The sequence below is a fragment of the Cherax quadricarinatus genome, chromosome 3, assembly GCF_038502225.1.
Source record: "Cherax quadricarinatus isolate ZL_2023a chromosome 3, ASM3850222v1, whole genome shotgun sequence".
NCBI lineage: Eukaryota > Metazoa > Arthropoda > Malacostraca > Decapoda > Parastacidae > Cherax > Cherax quadricarinatus.
Window position 1 is genome coordinate 44,122,785 of NC_091294.1, and position 22,014 is coordinate 44,144,798.

Genomic DNA, 22,014 nt, shown 5'->3' on the forward strand with positions numbered 1-22,014 from the left:
TAACTATGCATTAAACCCACAAGGGTCATATAGCACTACAGGAAAAACCTCCAGGTAGAGAGACTCTCAGCTGAAGGCCACAAAGATATACACTATTGTACTTGTTTCTCCCGTTTGACGATGTAGCAGACAACATGAACCAAATTCTCACCAGGAGCAACATTTCAACACAGACTACCAAGTGAACTTTTATTTTTCTACCTGTTTCTGATGCTGGAGTCTGCACTTTCTGTGCCAAAAGTTAGTAGGAGAAACTGGGAGGAATCTGTCAACCAGGTTGACCACAAATGCACATGCAGTGGGAATGGCTAGAACAATGTTAGTGTAGTGAACAGGGACACCAGAGACCACATTCATGAATTTGAAGAAGTGTTCAGCCAGTCTTCATCAATCTTGAATTGAGAAGGTGCCAATGCTTAGAAGCAACTTTTATGTTTGTAGGACTTTTGAACACTGAGTAGATAGTTATAGCATCTCCACCTTAGCCCACAGGATTCTTGACATTACCTTGCCATGTCCACATCCCTTGGCCCACGCCTTGCCACAGCCACATCACAGCACAGCTGTCAGATTACCTCTCTTCTACAAGCTTAACCTGACGAACCTTTTTCTTACAAATACTTTGACTTTATATACTGTTTCATGTGTCTGTGGATCATAAAGAACAAGGTCCCAGAACAAATATTTCCAAATGAAATGTCTCAAGCATTTGCTCATGTGTCGTTTTCTGGATCATACAGTACCTGGAGAATTAAAAACAATGAGGTTTGACCTGAGGAAGGTAACAATTGCTTGGATCAAGAGCTTTCACCAGCACAATGGGCAGTCTACTAACACCTACCTAAGAGTATATAAAAATTATTCTAATGTACATGGGTGCACTAAACCCACTAGGGTTATACAGTATCTGGATAGTGAGGCAATCAGGAGCCCACTGGCATCAAGAAACAGTATTATTATTATAATCAAATAGAAGTGCTAAACCTACAAGGGTCACACAGCATCAAAAAACAGTAGATAAGATTTTTTGTTGGGATTTTTAACTCCAGAGTTAGTCACCCAGGATAACCCAAAAAAGGCAGTGTGTAATCAAGGGAATCTGTCTTATTTCCATTAGGGTCCTCAATGTTGTCTACCAGGATGCAACCCACACCAGTCAACTAACACCCAGGTACCTACTTACTAGGCGAACAGGACAACAGGTTTAAGGAAATGCGTGGAATGTTTCCACCCCGCTGGGAATCGAACCTGGACACTCGGCATGTGAAGCGAGAGCTTTGCCAGCCAGGCCATGGGGCCCAGTATGATACCTAGGAGTTATAGTCATCTGTCGTGGGTCACATCTTGGGAGCATATAAAAACCTCAATGGAAATACATGTATACCACAATGCTTGAGTTTTTAATCCAAATACAATAGTCTTTCTTCCTCTTCATGCATAACAAATACTGGGCAACTTTTGGCAAGTCTTCCAGCTATTCCCACCGTGGCAGGGTAAGGCCTAGCCAGTGTGCAAGCATGAAGATCATAATCCCCTCACCACATGGAGACTACCCTTAGGAAAAACATTTTTCAGATAGATAACCTTCAGGCCTAACTAACTAAAATTAAGTTACATCACAAGTGAAATTTGATTTTCAAAGAAATATTACATTCACAAAAAGTGCAAAACATTTACCATTACAAACCATACCCCTCCGGCCGGGATTGAACCCGCGGTCATTATTTTTTTTTTTTTTTTTTTTTTTTTTATTATTATCACACCGGCCGATTCCCACCAAGGCAGGGTGGCCCGAAAAAGAAAAACTTTCACCATCATTCACTCCATCACTGTCTTGCCAGAAGGGTGCTTTACACTACAGTTTTTAAACTGCAACATTAACACCCCTCCTTCAGAGTGCAGGCACTGTACTTCCCATCTCCAGGACTCAAGTCCGGCCTGCCGGTTTCCCTGAATCCCTTCATAAATGTTACTTTGCTCACACTCCAACAGCACGTCAAGTATTAAAAACCATTTGTCTCCATTCACTCCTATCAAACACGCTCACGCATGCCTGCTGGAAGTCCAAGCCCCTCGCACACAAAACCTCCTTTACCCCCTCCCTCCAACCCTTCCTAGGCCGACCCCTACCCCGCCTTCCTTCCACTACAGACTGATACACTCTTGAAGTCATTCTGTTTCGCTCCATTCTCTCTACATGTCCGAACCACCTCAACAACCCTTCCTCAGCCCTCTGGACAACAGTTTTGGTAATCCCGCACCTCCTCCTAACTTCCAAACTACGAATTCTCTGCATTATATTCACACCACACATTGCCCTCAGACATGACATCTCCACTGCCTCCAGCCTTCTCCTCGCTGCAACATTCATCACCCACGCTTCACACCCATATAAGAGCGTTGGTAAAACTATACTCTCATACATTCCCCTCTTTGCCTCCAAGGACAAAGTTCTTTGTCTCCACAGACTCCTAAGTGCACCACTCACTCTTTTTCCCTCATCAATTCTATGATTCACCTCATCTTTCATAGACCCATCCGCTGACACGTCCACTCCCAAATATCTGAATACGTTCACCTCCTCCATACTCTCTCCCTCCAATCTGATATTCAATCTTTCATCACCTAATCTTTTTGTTATCCTCATAACCTTACTCTTTCCTGTATTCACCTTTAATTTTCTTCTTTTGCACACCCTACCAAATTCATCCACCAATCTCTGCAACTTCTCTTCAGAATCTCCCAAGAGCACAGTGTCATCAGCAAAGAGCAGCTGTGACAACTCCCACTTTGTGTGTGATTCTTTATCTTTTAACTCCACGCCTCTTGCCAAGACCCTCGCATTTACTTCTCTTACAACCCCATCTATAAATATATTAAACAACCACGGTGACATCCGCGGTCATAGAGTCTGAAAACTCCAGCCCGGCGTGTTAGCCACTAGACCAGCTAGCCACACTAAGATTCATCCAACTAGGTATATTTCTACACCATAGGAAGGTTAGCACAGACACCACTGTGACCACAAATGCAAGTTTTTACAGACGAATCTCCAGCTAGAGTTCGTCACGGCCACGCTAGCTGGAGATTCGTCTGTAAAAACTTGCATTTGTGGTCACAGTGGTGCCTGTGCTAACCTTCCTATGGTGTAGAAATATACCTAGTTGGATGAATCTTATTGTGGCTAGCTGGTCTAGTGGCTAACGCGCCGGGCTGGAGTTTTGAGACTATGACCGCGTGTTCAATCCCGGCCGGGGGTATGGTTTGTTTGCAATCGTGTCATTACGATTTCTCGAGTCATTTACCATTACAGTACAACAGTACAAAGGTTAGGAATGTCACTCAGTCATTTTGTACTATTATTTTTATTCAAAAAATATAGAAAAATTAAAATCTTAATTTATAAATATGTTTTACGTATATGTATATACTAATATAATTTTTTAGAATTTTTGCTAAAATATTTCAATTTTATTTACTGTGATATACTCTTGGCATATCTTTTTTGAACAGCTTAAAAAATTATCCATTAAAACAGAAACTGTAAATTTTATATTAATGCCATCATATATAAAAAATTCATGTAGATTAAATATAAAATATGTGTGAGCATGTTAGACAGGAGTGGAGGCAAATGGTTTTTGGGACCTGACTACCTGTTGGTATGTAAGGAAGGTAACGTCTTATGAAGGGATTCAGAGAAACTGGTTAGCCGTACTCGAGTCCTAGAGGTCAAAAGTGCATCACCTGTACTCTAAAGGAGGAGTGGGGATATTTGCAGTTTAGAGGGGCATCTGAACTGTAGTACCTACATGCCTCTGGCAAGACAGTTATAGTGATTTTTTATGGAGGGGGTGGGTGGTGCACCCTACCTTGGTGGGAGATGGCCCATGATAAAAAAAAAAAATATGAATGTGTATATATGATAAGAAGCACAGGCATTGAATACCTAACTCATTATCCACCCTATGATTCAAGTGTAGAACAAGTTTATGGGTCATACACCAGCATCATAATGTCTGACTTTTAACTTAGGTACGAGTTATTACAGTATCATATTATTACTGTCTAATAGGTAATTATTTTGTCAATTTCAACTATATAATAATCCATCATTGTCTCCATCTGATTAGTCATATTAAAAATAAACTCTTAATTTAACAGAGTTCGGGAATACAGGACAAGATCCACTGGGTTAGCAGATTCGGAAACACCAGAGTCTGTTGATCACAGGAATATCCATTAATGTTACAATCATGACAAAACATTCTCATCTCATACCACTACAATCACCATTACTGACCACTCATTCCTCCTCATTAGTCTATTAAATTGAGAGTTTACTGCATGTTACCAAGTTTTAAAACCCTACCACTCCTATTTGTATTATTATACTTTTGGGGAAGTGCTAAACCCATCACCTTGGGAATGAGAGGTAGTCATTTATGCGTGAAAGAGGGGAGGGTAGCCCTAATTTCTGGCATCAAGAGCCTTTCTCCAGCATCAAGGCATCCCTTGAAAGGGATCCCCATAATGTAATAGGTAATTGTTTAACCCTTAAACTGTCCAAACGTAGATCTACGTCCACATGCAGGGGGCTTCAAACGTAGATCTGCTTTTTTTTTTTTTACATGCTTTCAAATGGGGAAAATCAAGGTCGGAGCGCTACGCACGTGAACGTAGATCTACGTTTGGACAGTTTAAGGGTTAATTGTTCCTTAGTCATATTAGCCATGTATACATAACCATACCACCAGCCCCTCTTAATAATTAAAACAAACAACTTACTTTCTACAAAGTGGCACACTGTACAGAATATAATTAGTTACTGACATGAATAAACTACATACATTATAGAAAGTCCCTTGATATACAAGGCATGCCAGGTATTATAATAATCATAACCAAGCACTAAACCCATAAGGGTCATCATTATTATTATTATAATCAAGGGGGAAGCGCTAAACCCGGAGGTACCCTTAAAATTAACATTACTAAACAATGATACATAAATGGTACACGAGAATAAGAAAACTTAGTTTATAATGTGTATATTAATGGCATTCTTTAATTTAATAAATATCTAAACTAACTATACATTAATGATGAAACTAATTACATGAAGTGAAACAAGGAACTAATGCCATTCTAGATTCTAGGCATAAATGAGTTGAGGAAAGATGGCACAAGAACAGGGACAATAATGGATTAAAGACAAGGTTTCAGGATTTGTTTGGCATGAATTGTTGTTAGGATCACATTAAAGTAAGGTGGTGTTTTTTAACAGTAGTTTTGAAGTGATTAACAGACAGGAAGCATCTGGAATCTTTAGGCAGAGTTCCAGACCTTGTCTTTTTATGTACATCGAGTTTTTCCAAAAGTTGATTTGGACATACGGAATATCAAATTTGTGTCTGGTGTGATACCCTTCAAATTCTGTTGCAGCTATCAAAGTCTCGGAGCAGGATTGACATTAAAAATGATTGTCACGTATATGTAGTATGCACAGTAGTACAAGTGAGTTTTACGTATATTAAGCAAGTTTGGACTGTTGAAGAGTGGGGGGCGTGTGCTGTCTGGCACTAGACTGGGCAATCATTTGTACAGTTTCTTAGTTATTATTGGCTTTAGGTGATGTGCTGTTGTGGATCCCCCAGGTACAAATAGTATAGGTGAGGTAGGGATTAGATTAGATTACAGTACAGTGGTCCCTCGCTTTTCGTAGTTCTCGGCAATCGTAAATTTCGCCAATCATAGGGGTATTTTCGTATAAACATGGACTCGCTTTTCAAAGGTTGACTCGCGAATAGTAGTTTGTCCGGGACGCATAAGCACGGTGTGAGCCAGGGAGGCCTCCCTACCCAGCCAGTCTGGCATTGTTTACCAGTGAGTGAAGGTCCCCTCAAGTGCTCCTACGAAATATTTCATAATATTCCACTCATTTTAGTGCTTGCAAGTACTAAATAAGCTACCATGGCTCGAAAGAAAGCTCCTAGTGCCAAGTCTGTGGTAAAGAAGGTGAGAAATATGTACAGTGACAAAGTCTTGGGCCATTTTAGGGAAGTGTTAAAGAGACGCGAGAAACAGAGCTCTCTCCACAGTTATTTTGCGAGACAGGACTCCAGTGACTCATGGTGGTCCTAGTGGCATAAGAAACAGAGAAATAACTCCAGAAAAGCAATTGGTACCCGAGGTGTTGCTGGAAGGGGATTCCCCTTCCAAACTGTAAACAATCCAATCTCTCTCCTCCTCCAGTCTCCCATACACTAAGAAGAATCTCCAATAAAGGTAAGCGTTATGCTGTTAATGTTTCATTCGTCATTTCCCATTGTATTGTTTATGTACTACATGTATATTTCATGTAAACATTTTTTTTGTTTTAATACTTCTGGGTGTCAGGAACGGATTAATTGTATTTACATTATTTCTTATGGGGAAAATCGATTCGCAAATCTTAAATTTCGTTTACAGTAGCTCCTCCAGGAACGGATTGATTACGAAAAACGAGGGACCACTGTATATGGAAGTAGTGCTGCTTCAGGTACATAGTAACATATCTTAGATAGTATGCCAACTGATTTGGATATTTTTCATGTGCTGAATGTGGATGCTGAGTTTCAAGTTATCAAGGAACAGACCTAAGAATTTTTCTTCATTTTGTCTTGCAATGGGAGAACCATTAATCATAAAATTTAGTTGGACATTTGTAGCTCCGTTCCCAAACATCACATAAAAGGACATGTCATGGTTAAGAGTGAATTTGTTAGTAATTACACAGATAGATATCTTTACGAGATCCTCATTAACAGTGTTATTGAGAGAGTTTGTATTTGGATGGGAGATGACAAAAGCTGGGTCTGCAAAAAAAACAGGTCCAAGTTGTTGGGATGCATTTGAAAGATCGTTCATGTATACGAGGAAATTCAGAGGTCATACAATAATAATTTTAATGGTAACACATCACACTTGGAGGCCTGACCAGCCATTTTTGTCATACCATTACAGATTCTCATTACAAAAATTACACGATCTTACTTCTGCATATTAATTAGATTACAATACAAAATAAAATGCCAACCCTAATAATAATATCTTAATGTTTTTAATGATACATTAAAAATTATGTTATAAAGTTTCTCATATAAGTTTAGCAGTTAGCATATTATGCCAATTCATTATATACATAGAACATACGGTAATGAAAACTTTTAAATGATAATCAGAATATTGAATGACTTTGCAATATATAAATTTTGGGCTAAACAATCATAACATTTCCAATAATTAGACAAACAGGCTCATGAATTTAACACAAAGGCTGTGCCAACCCCAGACATTATTAATAAATAATACCAAACTGCCAGTTGGAGGGATATGTTGTGTAGCTTTATACGTATATGCTGCTAAACTGTTGTATTCTGAGCACCTCTGCAAAAACAGTGATTATGTGTGAGTGAAGTGAAAATGTTGAATGATGAAAGTATTTTCTTTTTGGGGGATCTTCTTTCTTTTTGGGTGACCCTGCCTTGGTGGGAGACGGCCAACTTGTTGGAAAAAAAAAATAATAGTAATATAAAAAATAATTATTTGTGAATTATTATTATTATTATAATCAAAAAAGAAGCGCTAAGCCACAAGGACTATTATTTGTGAAGTGTTGGCACATTATACATAAGTATCAATTCTCTATTTGTCATTAAATTAATGCACATCATGTTCTTGAGCCAGAGGTTATTTTTACCTTTCTATATCAGTCTTTAAATAAAATGAATTAGAATATTTAAGTACTGCATTTTCAGTTCCACTTTCTTTTATCCCATTATTTAATATACACCATTATCTATCTATTCCTTTATTCAAAGAGTGACACTTATAAGAATAATTAATTTATTGCTAGATTTTCTCAATGGTAGGTAATGTCCTGAGTGAATTACTGGTCCAAAACATATCTTGTGCAGAACACCATATTTACACCCTTCTTATTAACATTATAACAAGGCCATATGTCCTGTGTAAAGGAATGTCCAATTTGTACCTAAAAGTACTTAAAACAATTAGGATCCAGTATAGTACAGTATGCCAAAAACAAATGCACTATAAGTTTATCAAGCAGAGATAAGCTTTCATGTAGGTAATGCTAACTAAACATAATTGCAATAAACATGCCTACAACATGATCTGGAATGGAGACGAGTTAATCATCACAGATGATAAACATGAAACAAAATGGTTCCAAGGAAGATGTTAAATCAATTCTAACATCCTTAAACAAATTAAAAGGCATTTAACATTGTTCCACTATTTGTAAAGCATCTCTTGGACAGAACCAAGATACTCATTAACATGATACAAGATAACCACCCTCTCTCCACCACCTTGCCCTTCATTATCTTTCATTAAACTTGACTAGGCTCATCCACAGCAAAATGTTATATAGTTTCAGAGTGAACTATGGAAACGAGAAAAAAATACCACTTGCTGAGGACAGTTTATTCAATTCTTACCAAAGCAACTTCAAGGGTAGCTTTTTGGACCAATAACTGTGTACCTGTGGGACAGAGCAACACCTTCTGCTAAACAATCTTCCAGTAATTATTGTAAAAAGCAAGAGTTTTTGACAGCGTGTAGTATTCTATACTTTAATATATTTTTCATAAACTGCTATCAATGCAGATTCAAAGCATGTTACTTCATCACTTCTAAGTCTAATTAGTTTAATTGTGATACTCAGTTGCTTCAAGTATATTATTATTCCCAATCACCCTTTTCTCAAATGGGATTGTGATCATCATGCTGTGAGATGATGATAATATTCATGAAAGTACTAAATTTATTAGGCATCATTCAGCTTACCCATTTGCTAATAAGCCTGTTTAGCTTAATACTCTTAATTCCTTCAGTACATCACTGCCTGGCACCCTAACAGCCATGATGTATACCCAATTTTATATAAAACTGAAGAAACACTTTCCCTGCTGTGTATTTTAAGTTTCTCATAAAACTTAACAGTAGAATTTCCTGCAAGCTTCATAGAGTTAACACATAAATTTCTGATCAATTTTGCTATTTTCAAGAGGAAAATATACTACAATACTGTACTTACAGTACAACACCCTTTCATGAGCATTATGCTCTTACAAGAAGAGTTTAGTAGTATGCAGCTTTTGTACTGTTAATATGCATATAATATGCTCTTTTCATATATAACAGATTGCACAAGATTCTGGGTAAACAAAGTACAGAATGTCAAAAAACAGTAAAACAAGTGGAATGCATTTAAGATTCAATGATGAATACTATAATGCTAATCCAGAGTTACTACTTCTGTATCCTCAATATTCGTCGAGATCGGTTTCATTATCGCTCTCGAGAGTAATCTATCATTTATATTTGATTCATTAGTGAATAAATCATCAGAAGTTTTAATTACTTGGGCTATTCTTGGTGGAGCTACTTGACAACCTTTCTTTACTGAATTACTTGATGAAGTTTTGATTATTATGTGATTGGCATTGCCTTCATTTTTCTCATCCTTAGTTGTGTCCTGTTGTACATCAGAACTTTTTAAGAGTTTTACAACATATTTCACAGGTGAAGAGTTTGTGATGACTTTACTTGCAACAGGTTTGGAACTTGTGATGACTTTACTTGCAACAACTTTGGAACTTAATTCCCAAAACGACTGAAGATTCAGTCGATTTGGAGAAACATTTGACAGAACATTTCCTTCTGATTCACATCTGGTGGATGAAGTCATTTTAGCAATTTCCGGTACATATTTTGTATTTTCTTTATAATGAACAGTGTCTGTATTTGGTACACTTTTATTCACTGATTTAGATGTTTCATTGAAAGAATCAAGTGCTTTGAAAACTGTGTTTGGGCTTACTACATTTTCTGTGATATTAGGTAAGCACCTCCTAAAAACAATTTTGGAAGAGTTATTTGCCAAGAGAAGACTATATGGCACTCCACTTTGTTCAATATCCTGATTATCCACCTTTGAGATAGGTCTGAAAGTTACAGTATCAGAAGTATTTGTATTATCTGAAATAGCTGATAGTTTTGCAAATGGAAGTGGATTATCACAATTTGTGATTCGAAAAGATCCTAGTATTGGGATGAAACGTCCGTTAACAGCTTTGTTGGGAACAGCAAGATCACAATTTTCCACAGATGTTACCGATTCACTTTTCTCTAAAATTTTGTCACAATGATTTGCAGTTTGATTTTTCTTTAATTTACCACAATTACTAATAATAAATCCCTTCGAGTTGCTAATGTTGGTACCATTCAAATGCATGGCAGCATATGATTTACTACAAGTCTGGATCCTCAAGTTTTTGCTAAGCTGATCAGTTACAACAGCCATCTCCACAAGTTTCCTAACATTAGCTTCTGTAGCATCTGCTAATTTTATTACCTCCTGTGTTATTGGGTCTTTTAACTTTTTAATACAATGCTCTCCAATGAAAAGAGCCTCCAGTTCACTAGCCCAGTAAGTAACAAATTTCTTAGAACACTGATGGCTACAAATTGCACACGCAGCCATCTCTCGATTCTTCAACTTGGTTGTGTTTCCACTGATAATATTGATTCTGCAAGCTTCACAAACAGGATTTAATTCTGCTCTGTGTCCTATATACGACCAACACTTTTCATTACACACAATGCAAAAAGGCCGGTGTTTTTCGGCATATTCTTTACACATACAAGACATTAACTGAAGAGTTGAAGCCACATACATAGTACACTGTTTCTTTGATTTTAGGCTAAAATGTTTTTTAAGACTACTACGATGGATGAATTCATTACAGTATGGGCAGGACATAAACCTGTCATCACGAAATAACTTTCTACACCAGCTATAATGCAAGGCAAGTTCATCACAGCGAGCGACGTCCAAAGGTAACTGTTGGCCACACTTGCTGCACTGTATACGACTCAAAAAACGAACCTGAAAACAGAGTTTTCATAAAACAAGGAAAACTTTATAATGAACAATCAAGATAAAAATTTACATGCTGGCTGTCTCCCACTGAGGAAGGGTGACTCCTAAAAAAGGAAATACTTTTACCAATATCCATTACAGGTATAATAATAAGCAAAACTTTCATTGAAAATAATCATACATGACTTTTTTTTTTTTTGAGTCAAGGCAAAGAAATAGCTAAGTTCTCCTCATAGTGCAATGTTGAAACAATAGACCTGCAGTACTGCATACAAAAATTTCATTAAAAATTATTATACATGAGAATTATGCCACAGCAAAGTTACCACCTCCCCCTCTCATCCTCATAAGTACTTACTTGCGCTTTAGATTTGTTCTTCGCAATCATTATACTCAGTTTCACGTTCTCCCTGAAGCTATTTAGCCTCTTAGGTATTTTTTGGAGGTGATGAAACCTTTCCCGTGGAGTAATATGTTCAACAATGTCATTAACATTCTCTTTCCTAAAAGGACATCTGAAATTGAAGGTTAAAGACTTGTTAAACAATTTAACAAACAATATTTTAATCAATAACAGAAATGCATATAGTACAGTGGAACCTCGGTTTTCATGATTAACCCGTTCTAAAAAGTCTGACGAAAATCGAATCGTACAAAAACTGAAGCAATATTTCCCATAAGAAATACTGTAATGCAAATCCAATTAATCTGTTCCATATACCCAAAAATATTAACAAAAAACACATTTTATAGAGAATAACTATAGTTTTACATACAGAAAACAATGAAAAATAAATGACTAATGAACCATACCCCCGGCCGGGATTGAACCCGCGGTCATAGTCTCAAAACTCCAGCCCGTCGCGTTAGCCACTAGACCAGCTAGCCATGTTGACGGCAGTGAAGGGACTTGAGCTAGAGTTCGTCACGGCCACGCTAGCTGGAGATTCGTCTGTAAAAACTTGCATTTGTGGTCACAGAGGTGCCTGTGCTAACCTTCCTATGGTGTAGAAATATACCTAGTTGGATGAATCTTATTGTGGCTAGCTGGTCTAGTGGCTAACGCGACGGGCTGGAGTTTTGAGACTATGACTGCGGGTTCAATCCCGGCCGGGGGTATGGTTTATTTGCAATCGTGTCATTACGATTTCTTAAGTCATGACTAATGAAATGCATAAATGAACATTTAACATCACTTTTAACTTTACTGAAGACTCTTGTTGGTGTATGGAAGACAGCAAGGAGGGGAGAGGGAGGAGGAGAGGTTATTGTTTGGAAGGGAAATCCCCTTCCATAAGGACTTCAGGTATCAAGGCCCTATCCGGGGATACTTCCCCGGATAGGGGAAGTACATTTCGCCAGGATGTACTTCCCGTACATCCTGGCAAAATCAGCCAGGCATACGCCACTTTCGCACTTTGCTACAAGTTCTTTCTTGAATTCTATCATGCTTCTTGCCTTCTTTATCAAAGGGGTACCAATCAGAACTTTCTTTGGGCCCATGGTGGCTTATTTAGCAGTCGCACTCAATAAACAAGCACAAAAAACAAAGGATTATTACGAAATGTTTTAGCTGAACACGCGGGGTGATGCTCACTCAACGAGAGGCAAAGGCAGGCTGAGTCACGAATGCTTGGGATGCTTTGTGTGGGTGCTTGAGTGGCCAAGTCATGCCTATGCAGTTGGTATGGACCATTTTCAACCGAGAGGACGTACAAAAACGGGGACAAAATTTTGACAAAAAAAGTCGCCAAAAATTGAATCCTACAAAAACTGGGGCATATGAAAACTCAGGTTCCACTCTACTTATGAATACTGTATTATAAATGCTTAAGTGTGATTTGGTCCAAGAGCCAGATGACAATAATAATTAGTTTATATCTTTAAGCCATACAAATTACCTAGTTTAAATGTATTAGTATACCAGTAGGCACAAAACAAAGCTGGTAATTATGTAATGCATTTTGGGTAACTAATCATAAGGCTTAAAAGCTACTTAAGAAGTAGACATAGCCTATTAAGTAGGACTTCTTGTGTAATTAACTACTATGATAAATACAATAAGAATGGTAGCTAGTAAGTAGGTAGGTTAATTACAAAAGAATTACATATTATTTAAATTGATTCAATGACCTTCAGTTCTGTGGAACGATTGAATAAAGATGGCAAAGATACATATAACAAGTTACTCAGATTACCTTCTGGGATGACAAATGCTTATATTTTCAATGTGCCCTTTGTCTGTAGTTTTAGAAAACGAAAGATACTATAGCGCTGTGTAGCTATTTGCCTTCTCTCTTATAACCTCATGCTTCAAAGCACCAATATTTTTTCGACCTTCATATTTCCACTGTATCCAATGATACCCCTATTTTAATAATCAAAATAATTCAATAAAACTTTCAGGAAATAAACATTTGGTTTAATTTCATGCATCTGAATAGTGTTATCTTGTTATACATAATTTTTTATTATTATCACACTGACCGATTCCCACCAAGGCAGGGTGGCCCGAAAAAGAAAAACTTTCACCATCATTCACTCCATCACTGTCTTGCCAGAAGGGTGCTTTACACTACAGTTTTTAAACTGCAACATTAACACCCCTCCTTCAGAGTGCAGGCACTGTACTTCCCATAATATAGTTATTTCAATTGTATACAGTACCTCTGTTTCTCAAATACATGGTGATAGTAATCTTTAATTAGTGTGCTTTGTGTAGAAATACAAACTGACTTGTACATGCATTGCATACCTAGAAAATGGATGAGCAAGATAGAAACTATCATTCAAGAAACATCAAGTACAGTAGAACTTCAGTACTCGAACAGCTCCCTACTCGAAGCCTGTAATTGTTTTACATGATGGTAAGATTGCTGGTGTCTTTTTTTTTGTCTCATACACTTGCAAGATTTCAGGTACATCTTGCTACTTGTACTTACACCTAGGCCACACTACAACTGCATGTACAAGCATATACAGCCTCTCCTCACTTTGTGAAGTACTCATTTACTGACGCTTAGGACTTAGGACAGGCTCTCTGACCAGTGTGCATACCTTAATAAAGTATATTAGAGCTGATCTCCTCTATTCTGTTTATTACAATATACAGTACACTACTGTATAAACATTTAAAAATATACCAGGAATGTTATAAATGGTGCAAAGGTGACATTAAAACAATCTCAAAGATAGTCGACACAAACCCACTACCATTATAGTATGCTCCACACTTATCGATGAATTTGTTTACCGACGTGGTCTTAAAAACAGAACTCCGTTGTTAAGTGAGGAGAGGCTGTATATACACACACTTCTAGGTTTTCTTCTATTTCCTTGCTAGTTCTTGTTTTTGTTTATTTCCACTTATCTCCATGAGGAAATGGAACAGAATTCTTTTCCGTAAGCCATGTGTGTCATAAAAGCCAACTAAAATGCCAGAAGCAAGGGGCTAGTAACCCCTTCTCCTGTTTACATTACTAAAATTAAAAAGAGAAACTTTTGTTTTTCTTTTTGAGCCACGGTGCCTCGGTAGGAAACAGTCGGTTTGTTGAAAAAAGAAAGACACCTTAGCATACATATACTCCTGTAGCTACAAATACACAATTTCACAAGATGCTCAACTTATAATATAGAAACTAGTAGTGTTTTAATATAGAAACTAGCAGCATTTCAATTCCTGTACTGTTCCTTTTTCAAAATATGCTTGCCTATAAAATCTAATTAAACAGCATTACCAAAACAATTAAGTAGTCAAAATGATGCAAATAATGCAGTTTAATCAAGACAGAGAAAGCGGTGGAAATCTATTGTGAATGTAAATAATAATGTAACATTTTACATACTGTACTCACCTAAAGTCACAATATGTGCAATGAAAATGAATGACTTCATATTCATTCATATTTGAAAGTAATGGTATTTTTTCTATAACTGGAGAAATAAATTTGTTCTTTCCTGATTTTTGCTTATATATAACTTCAAGTTTTCTCTTTCTACTATTTGTCTTCTTTACCTCAGACTTTGATTTATGCTGGAGGCCTGATAAGCTTTTTGTACAACTATACTGCTGCGACTTAAAAACGGATCTTGAACTTTTTTCTTCATGTCCATCAGCACATATGGAACTTAAAGACTGACTATCTTTTGGTAATGTATTACTGCTTATTCTTTCCTCAGCTGGGGCTTCCAATGCTGGAAGCCCTTTTAACTGAGGGGGACCAGTTGAGTTATTTGTAGATTCAATCTGGCGAGACTGATACTTCTGAGCTACAGCAGATTTTGCCAAAAGAAGATCATTTGTTGATATATCTAATCTTAGGATTTGTATTCCATCGATGGTATACTCCATCAAAGGCAAAGGATTATTTGTTTGTATTGTATCTATGGTAGCTTCTGTACTGGTGCATGCAAGACTCTGAAAGAGACCTTCCACAAAATCTTTTTGGTGTGCTTCACCTTTACTTCTTTCTTGTTGCTCATCCATCAGCTTTTCTTCATCAGATGTGGCAGTGACAAAACTGTCTGGGCATTCAACATTTAACTTTCCTCCAATTATTCCATTTTTATTCATATCACGACTAGCAAAATCTTCTGAAGGGTCCCCTTCAATTCCAGAAAAGTCTCTAATCTCGTAATCCTTAGGAGAATCAGGACAAACGCTTTTCAACTGCAGGAGGCCCTCTGGGCTTGGGGATCTAACTGATTGTACTGCTGCTTGCCGTTCCATTTCTTCAAGAAGACTGGCATCTTCCTCATCTGATTCCAATAATAATTCCATCTGGCTGTCTTTTATACCACTGAAGATCATGCATCTGTTCATGTTACCATTTAATTAAATCTGAAAAGAGATAAGGATTAGAGATAATTTATATACTATTTGATTTTTGACAAATTCATCATTTCAATACCAATTTTACAAAGCAAACAAAAAACAAACACACAAATGCGCACGCACGCATGCATGCATGCACACGCACAAGCCTGCAAGCGCGCGCACACATACACATACACAGACACACACACACAGACGTGCACACACACACAGACGCACGCAAGCACACAGACGCACGCACGCACACAGACGCACGCACGCAGACGCACGCACGCACTCACACAGACGCACGCACCCACAGACGCACGCACGCACACGCACGCACGCACACAGACGCACGCACGCACACAGACGCACGCACGCACACAGACGCACGCAAGCACAGACACGCACTCACACACCCTCAGGCACGCACAGACGCACGCACGCAGACGCACGCACGCACACAGACGCACGCACGCCCACAGACGCACGCACGCCCACAGACGCACGCACGCCCACAGACGCACGCACGCCCACAGACGCACGCACGCCCACAGACGCACGCACGCCCACAGACGCACGCACGCCCACAGACGCACGCACGCCCACAGACGCACGCACGCCCAGACGCACGCACGCCCACAGACGCACGCACGCCCACAGACGCACGCACGCCCACAGACGCACGCACGCCCACAGACGCACGCACGCCCACAGACGCACGCACACAGTGAAGAGGCAGGGCCAAGGGCTGACACTCAACTTCTGCAACCAAATACAGTGGTCCCCTGCTTTTCGTAGCTCCCGGCAATCGTAAAATTTGCCAATCATAGAGGTACTTTCGTATAAACATGGACTCGCTTTTCATAGGTTGACTCGCGAGTCGTAGTTCGTCCGGGACGCGTACCCACGGCGTGAGCCAGGGCGGCAGCCAGTCTGGCATTGTTTACCAGTGAGCGAAGGTCCCCTCACGTGCTCCAGCGAAATATTTCATAATATTCCATTTATTTTAGTGCTTGCAAGTACTAAATAAGCTACCATGGGTCCAAAGAAAGCTCCTAGTGCCAAGCCTGTGGTAAAGAAGGTGAGAAATACGATTGAATTTAAGAAAACCATCATTGAACAATATGAAAGTGGTACAAGTGTGGCCGAACTGTCCAGGATGTATAAGAAACCCTACACAACCATAGTGGCCAAGAAAAATTAAATAAAGGATGCTGTTGTTGCAAAGGGAGTAACTATGCTGACAAAAATGAGATCACCAGTACTGGAAGAGGTTGAGAAGTTATTATTGGTGTGGATAAATGAGAAACAATTAGCAGGAGATACTCTTATGACTTCGTTTATTTGTGAAAAGGCTAGGCAGTTGCATGAAGATTTGGTAAAGAAATTGCCTGCAAATAGTGGTGAAGTGAGTGAATTTAAGGCCAGCAAAGGCTGGTTTGAGAGATTTAAGAACAGTACTGGCATACACAGTGTGGCAAGGCATGGTGAGGCTGCCAGTTTGAACCACAAGGCGGCTGAAAAATATGTGCATGAATTCCAGGAATACATAGAGGCTGAAGGACTGAAACCTGAACAAGTGTTCAATTGTGACAAAACAGGCCTCTTTTGGAAGAAAATGCCAAAGAGGACCTTCATTACACAAGAGGAAAAGGCAATGCCAGGACACAAGCAGCCTATGAAAGACAGGCTGACGCTAATGTTCTGTGCTAATGCTAGTGGGGATTTCAAAGTGAAGCCATTACTAGTGTACCATTCTGAAAATCCCAGTGTGTTCAGGAAAAACAATGTTATGAAGAGTAAATTGTGTGTGTTTTGGAAATCTAATAGTAAGGCATGGGTCATGAGGGAAATTTTCGTCGAGTGGTTCAATGAAGTGTTTGGCCCTTGTGTGAAGGAGTATCTCCTGGAAAAGAAATTGGATCTCAAGTGCCTGCTAGTAATGGACAATGCACCTGCTCATCCTCCAAACTTGGATGACCTAATTTTCGAGGAGTTTGGGTTCATCACAGTAAAGTTCTTGCCCCCGAATACCACTCCTCTCCTCCAACCCATGGACTAGCAGGTTATTGCAAACTTTAAAAAACTCTACACAAAAGCAATGTTTCACAGGTGCTTGACTGTGACCACAGACACTCACTTGACCCTAAGGAAATTTTGGAGAGAACACTTCAGCATCCTCCACTGCATAACCCTTATAGGTATGGCTTGGGAGGGAGTGACTACCAGGACTATGAACTCTGCCTAGAGAAAATTGTGGCCAGATTGTGTCGACAAGAGGGATTTTGAAGAATTTGGGACTGACCCTAATGAGCCTATGTCTATTGTAAAATCAATTGTGGCACTGGGGAGTTCCATTGGGTTGGATGTGAGTTTGGAGGATGTGGAAGAATTGGTGGAAGACCACAATGAAGAGCTCACCACTGAGGAGCTGCAAGAGCTTCCGCAGGAAGAGCAACACATCGCAGCTCAGAATCTTGCTGCAGAGGAGGAGGAAGAGAGATGGAAGAAGGTGCCTTCTTCAGAAATTAAAGAGATTTTTACTATGTGGGGTAAGATGGAAAGCTTTATGGAGAAACATCACCCTAACAAGGTTGTTGCAAGCCAGGTTGGCAACATGTACAGTGACAAAGTCTTGGGCCATTTTAGGGAAGTGTTAAAGAGACGCCAGAAACAGAGCTCTCTCCACAGTTATTTTGTGAGACAGGACTCCAGTGACTCTCAAGGTGGTCCTAGTAGCATTAAGAAACAGAGAAGAGAAGCAACCCCAGAAAAGCAAATGGTACCTGAGGTGTTGATGGAAGGGGATTCCCCTTCCAAACTATAAACAATCCACTCTCTCTCCTCCTCCAGTCTCCCATACACTAAGAAGAATCTCCAATAAAGGTAAGTGTTATGCTGTTAATGTTTCATTCATCATTTTCCATTGTATTGTTTATGTACTACATGCATATTTCATGTTAAAAATTTTTTTGTTTTAATACTTCTGGGTGTCAGGAACGGATTAATTGTATTTACATTATTTCTTATGGGGAAAATTGATTCGTAAATTGTAAATTTCGTTTATAGTAACGGCTCCGGGAACGGATTAATTAAGAACAATGAGGGACCACTGTATAGATGACTACACAAATATAAACCATCTGTATTAGGACCAGTGCTGTTTCTGGTTTATGATAACTATATACCAAATGGAGTAAAGTCAGAAATATCTCTATTTGCTAATGATGTAAAAGTAATGAGGAGACGACAGACAGCTGAAGGTGGGGAAGAGGCTACAAAAGGATCTGGACAAACTGTAGGGTTGGTCAGACAAGTAGCTGCTTGAGTTCAACACCAAGAAATGCAGATTATAGACTTGGGAGGGGAGGGATAGGCTGCTGAACTCTTTCAAAATTAGGACCTGGGAGTAAGCATAGTGTTTACCATATTGCCAGAGGCTCACATCGACTGAATAACCTCTGCAGCCAATGTATGCCTGGCAAATCTCAGAATCTGAAGCTTTGACTAAGTATATGGATACATAATCTACTTCATAATATGGTTAATTTTGTGAACCTACATCTTAAAGTCATGCATGCTGGCAAAAAAATTAATTCCCTTGTATTTTAAAAATTTATATATTCCCTCCATCTCCTGATGTAACAGTTACTTTACATATTATTTATGAGCAGAAATCAAATAAAGTAAAATAATAAGAATTGTATAACAAAATTTATTTAAGGCATAATCAGACTTTGCAAATGAACAAAGTCCTCACTACTATAAATATTAATTACAAAATTTTTGGCTACCTCTCTTTATTAAAAGGTAAAATAATGAATAATAAAATATATACCACTCCATAACCTATGTCTAGTAGTAGTCTGTAAGCATTAGGATTAGTCTGCCCAAAATGCTCAGGCCTGCTAGTGGCTTTCTTTGTACTTAACATTTTATAAAATGTAAATCACACACTGTAACCTTTGCAAAGAAATAAAAATTTGGATTTTTAAAAAATAAAATTAATTAGAAAAAATCTTATACTGTTTACTGTGTTCAATGAAAATTATAAACTATGCTGGTACTGCAACTTTAAAACAACAACAATAATAATAATAATAATAATAATATAATAATAATAATAATAATACAATAATAATAATAATAATAATAATAATATATTTACTACACATACAAGGTATACAGGCCATAGCCGACATCAATGACATACTACTTTATAGAAAGCCACTTGTTATGCTGAGCATTTCGGGCAAATTAGGTCACTGTCCCAGGATGCAACCCGCACCAGCCTACTAACTCACAGGTACCCACTTTACTGATGGGTGAACACAGACAACCAGTGTAAAGAAACACGCCCAATGTTTCTACCCATGCTGGGAATTGAATCTTGAGATAAAAAGTACAACACAATACTGCATTAAGCAGACTGTTTAGAGTATAATAACAAATCATTATTCAAACTAAATTTGAATCTTTGTTCAAAATTTTATAGAGAAATACCAATTTTAAAGCTTTCTCTATGCCTAATCTATTTTGAAACTTTGAATGTAGCAGTCCAAGTGAGGAAAATATTTGTTCTACACTGACACGATGCCACATACCAGATTGATGGAGGAAGCATTGTGCCAGTGAGAGTAGGGATTCTGGAGCTTTAAAACCTCTGCTAAAAATTTACGGTGAATGGGTACACATGGGTGACTAGGTATATATGGATGACAGGGTGCATATGGGCAACTGGGTATATATGGATACTTATAGGTGAAAGGGCACGCATGGGTGAAAGGGCACGCATGGGTGAAAGGGCAAGCATGGGTGAAAGGGCACGCATGGGTGAAAGGGCACGCATGGGTGAAAGGGCACGCATGGGTGAAAGGGCACGCATGGGTGAAAGGGCACGCATGGGTGAAAGGGCACGCATGGGTGAAAGGGCACGCATGGGTGAAAGGGCACGCATGGGTGAAAGGGCACGCATGGGTGAAAGGGCACGTATGGGTGAAAGGGCACGTATGGGTGAATGGGTACATAAGGGTGAATGGGTACATAAGGGTGAATGGGTACATAAGGGTGAATAGGTACATAAGGGTAAATGGGCATGTATGAGTGAATGGGTACTTATGAATTGTATATATATGGTAATATGTATGCACGAGTCAAGGTGTATACATGAGCGTATATCCATTTTAAGTTGCTGTTGCTAAAATACATAGACAAGAAGCAATTTATGAACACGAGGTTTAACAGAACCATTAAAAGGATAAATAATAAGTGTGTTTATTACGTCGTCAACACAACCATAGTTAAAGTGTCTTATTTCTTTAGTATTCTGTATATACAAGGTAACTACATCATCTAAACCCACATGAGACGCCAAGACCAACCTTCAGAGAAGAGTAGTTAGTCAGCGGGTACCTGGAAAATGGTCAAATAAGAGATTCACCCATGAAAATAAGCCTATAATGACTTTTTCTAAGCCTACCGTTTGTTTAAATCATCTTTCCTCACCGTTGTATAACTATACTGTGTGTATGTACGATATGACAATTAAAGTTAACCCGGTGATAAATGTATATAATGATGATATAAGGTAAAAGTAAGATGTTTGGTGATGTTAATACGCAGAGTGTAATATACCGCGCGTCACTTGTTCACCACAGCGGCCGCTGGAAGGCTGGCCACTCACTCGTACACTTGCTTATTATAAGCTTATTCAGCTAACTTACCTGTCTTCCCAGCACTGCAGCACTCCTGGGTGTATATCTTCACCTCCACCATAACGTCTTAGTTCTCTGGTGCGCCCAACACTTACAACTGTCATAAAATAACTTGTTGTTTGGTGTGTACACAGTGTCTGCGCAACTCTGGGCTCAGGTCAAGCTAGACTCTCTCATCTAGAATAATAATAATAATAATGATGATAATAATATTAAAACTATTATTAATAATAACATATTGTCCAAATATGTGTTTACCATAAGGTTAGATTAGCAGATATTTTGTGTTTTTTTTTTTTTTGGTTATTAAATTCAATATTGTTATATTTTGGAGGAAGCGGTAAACCTATCATAATAATTACAAAAATACTTTGTCTCCCCATAACTTAAAAAAATTGTCAAAAAATGTGAATTTTACATAAAAAATAATATGAAACATTATAAATATTCAGTATGTCATTTATCTTATGCTTCTACCTTATTAAGGTATAACCTTCCCATTATAATCTAATGCACTTTATTATATTCAT

General features: G+C 38.4%; 1 protein-coding gene across 3 annotated transcripts; it reads right to left on the reverse strand.

Moving 5' to 3' along the window:
• Positions 1–3,774: 3,774 nt before the first annotated feature.
• On the reverse strand, positions 3,775–21,634 carry LOC128687931 (uncharacterized). 3 transcript variants are annotated; one of them, XM_053775553.2, is made up of 4 exons: positions 21,494–21,634; positions 14,806–15,791; positions 11,310–11,466; positions 3,775–10,957 (listed from the first exon to the last, which is right to left on the reverse strand). In XM_053775553.2, exons 2-4 carry the CDS (start codon positions 15,771–15,773, stop codon positions 9,305–9,307), a joined length of 2,778 nt encoding a protein of 925 aa, XP_053631528.2. In that variant the 5' UTR covers positions 15,774–15,791; positions 21,494–21,634; the 3' UTR covers positions 3,775–9,304. The 3 variants fall into 3 exon arrangements, with proteins under 3 accessions (XP_053631528.2, XP_069947654.1, XP_069947652.1); XM_070091553.1 differs by lacking the exon at positions 21,494–21,634 and adding an exon at positions 21,405–21,426; XM_070091551.1 differs by lacking the exon at positions 21,494–21,634 and adding an exon at positions 21,152–21,361.
• Positions 21,635–22,014: the final 380 nt, after the last annotated feature.